General features: G+C 54.6%; 2 protein-coding genes across 2 annotated transcripts; both read right to left on the bottom strand.

Annotated features, from left to right (window-relative positions):
• Positions 1 to 1,018: 1,018 nt before the first annotated feature.
• DQ04_13761010 (hypothetical protein) lies at positions 1,019 to 1,258 on the bottom strand (the record flags this gene model as incomplete). The annotated part of the gene is made up of 1 exon (XM_009317023.1): positions 1,019 to 1,258. The coding sequence occupies one exon, from the start codon at positions 1,256 to 1,258 to the stop codon at positions 1,019 to 1,021; it is 240 nt and encodes a 79-aa protein (XP_009315298.1).
• Positions 1,259 to 2,020: 762 nt separating this feature from the next.
• Positions 2,021 to 2,317, bottom strand: DQ04_13761000 (hypothetical protein; the record flags this gene model as incomplete). The annotated part of the gene is made up of 1 exon (XM_009317022.1): positions 2,021 to 2,317. One exon carries the CDS (start codon positions 2,315 to 2,317, stop codon positions 2,021 to 2,023), a length of 297 nt encoding a protein of 98 aa, XP_009315297.1.
• Positions 2,318 to 2,367: the final 50 nt, after the last annotated feature.

Here is a 2,367-nt window from a genome sequence, read left to right as displayed (position 1 = left end):
TTGCAGCGGTAGGGTTATGAATGGAATCGCGTATGAAAGACTCTTATTTCATTCTATTCTGTTTGGAGTTGTCTTTTTTTTTTGTTTTCGTTCCGCTTCACCTTTGAACTGCTGCGATGTAAGCAAGTAAGGACTGGGCAAGTGAGGGACGCAAAGGCAAAAGAAAAAAAAAGGAGTGTATTTACGTATTGCATCTGAGGGAAGGAGAGGGGGAAGACAAGTGAAGGAAGACGAACAAGAAAAGAGAGAGAGAGGGAGGGGGAAAGCGATAGGCGTGTGTATTATCACCTCGTGGACTATTTCAGTGTATTGTTGCTTTGTTGTTTTCTTTGGTTTTCTTTTTCTTCGTTCTCGGGATGTGTGTGCGTGCTGCTGGTGGGGAGGGCACACAGTGCCCCAGGCTGTATATATATATACTTATATTTATATTTATATGTGCTCTCGCGTGGCTGGTCCAGGCCTCCTGTTGGCACGTGTCTCGGGACGCCTGTGAGGCGCCGCTCGTCCCCCACACACATGCCGCACGGACGCAGCCACACACACACAGCACCACGCGAGGAGGCGACTCAAAGGAAAAGGAAAGAAGTTTATTTCTCGTTTCTTTGAAAGAGGAACAGAAGAAGAAAAAAAAAAGGTCTGGGGGNGGAAAAGGAAAGAAGTTTATTTCTCGTTTCTTTGAAAGAGGAACAGAAGAAGAAAAAAAAAAGGTCTGGGGGAAAGAGCGAACTCTGGTGGGTGGGCAATCCACCTACCCGGGCCACATAACACTTCACCGCATCTCTTGTGAGTGTTGATCTTCTTTCCTTCTTTTTTTTCTTTTGCCTTTCCTTTATTTTATTTTTTATGTTTTTGTTCGCTTCCATGCATGGCCACGAAAGAACACAACATTGTGGAGGTTCTTCAGCAATCCGCCTCCTGGGCTCAGGACGCAGCGGGCGGATATTGTTGGTGTATTTATCCGATTGTTTTGTAAATTTAGGAAATTCATCTTTGGTTAGTTCGTTTCCGCCGCAGTTTGCTACCGCTGCTGCTCTTTGGAAATGCACGTGGCGAGCTCCTCTCGTCGAACCTCGCCGCGGGAGACACCCCCGCGGGGCTTGTCGGCGTGGAAGCCGCGACGGCCGCAGCTGCACTTCTCCCCGCTCTCGCCGCCAATGATCATGGAGGACAATGAGGTGAGCGTGACTATCACGGCCTCCTCGCCGTCCTTGTCGCGTGCGTCCTCCACGCCGAGGACGCCACTCTCGACCCACACCATTACCGCTGCTCCTCTAGAATCAACTCCGCAAGGGTCCTTTGACCTGCTCGTGCCATCAACAGTTATGTCGGGCGTGGACGAAGAGGCGCAGCAGGATGTGTTCTCGCCATTTCTCTCGGAGGTTTCGTCTAGCGTTGGCGAGGGCCATCGTCGCAGTGCATCGCGCTCAACCGTGCGTCCTCTTGGCAAAGACGAAGCCACGCATGTCGATGCGGCGTTTGCTCGCTATACCGAGTCGATTTCTGAGGCAGGTTGTCTGCTCAGATTGCTGTATGAGTTGTCTGGCGGCGGTGGCCCTGATGAAATCCAAGAATGGCTGCGGCGGCTAGAAATATTTCTGGGTGTTCCCTGTGATCAGCTGGTGGGATGCGACGTTAATGAAAAAGAAGAAGAAGAAGCGGCGCATCTCGTAGCGAAGAGGCACCGCATCCTTACACGGGAGGAGGTGTTCTGCTTCGCCACGTTGATGAAGTCCACACACGCCCACGCCACTCAATCTCAGGCGGCCGAAGGTGCACCCGTCGCCGCCCTTGCCGAGGCGACCGCAGCAATAACTGATGACGTAGCTCGTCCGGGGACGCGTCCTTGCACCGACATGGGGCAGGAGATATCACTAAGTTCCAAACACAGTAGTGGAAATAGGGGTGATCGGCCTACGGAGGCAACGGTGCCACACGTGCTGATGAGTCGGGAGCGTGAATTCCACTTGCCGCGCGAAAAGAAGCGGCCGGAGTCTGCGATGATACGCACAACCGCCCGTGGCTACATGCTGGAGCGCCGGGCTTTTGCGGAATTAGGTGGCGGCGCGGACGGCAGTGGCACTGTCCGTCTTACCGACTTCAGGCGCATGCTGCAGAGCTTCCACGTCGACGCCAACTTTGACGCATGTGTGGGGCATGTCATCGACCCCGACCGGACGGGCTCTATCACGTTCAGCGAGTTCCTGTGGGTGCTAGAGTACGGTGTCCGTGGTGAGGGGCCGGCAGCGGCAATGCACGCGCACCTCGCCGCGCCGGTCAACAACGACACCGCCTGGAGCGCCACTGCGACGCATCCCATCCGCCGCACTGCCGGCCGCACCGCAGTGCACCCCGCCACCAGCAGCGGGG

Source organism: Trypanosoma grayi (genome assembly GCF_000691245.1).
Source record: "Trypanosoma grayi strain ANR4 Tgr_1376_V1, whole genome shotgun sequence".
Taxonomy (NCBI): Eukaryota; Euglenozoa; class Kinetoplastea; order Trypanosomatida; family Trypanosomatidae; genus Trypanosoma; species Trypanosoma grayi.
The sequence above is the reverse complement of the archived record's forward strand: the minus strand, read 5'-3'. Positions and strand labels throughout refer to the sequence as shown.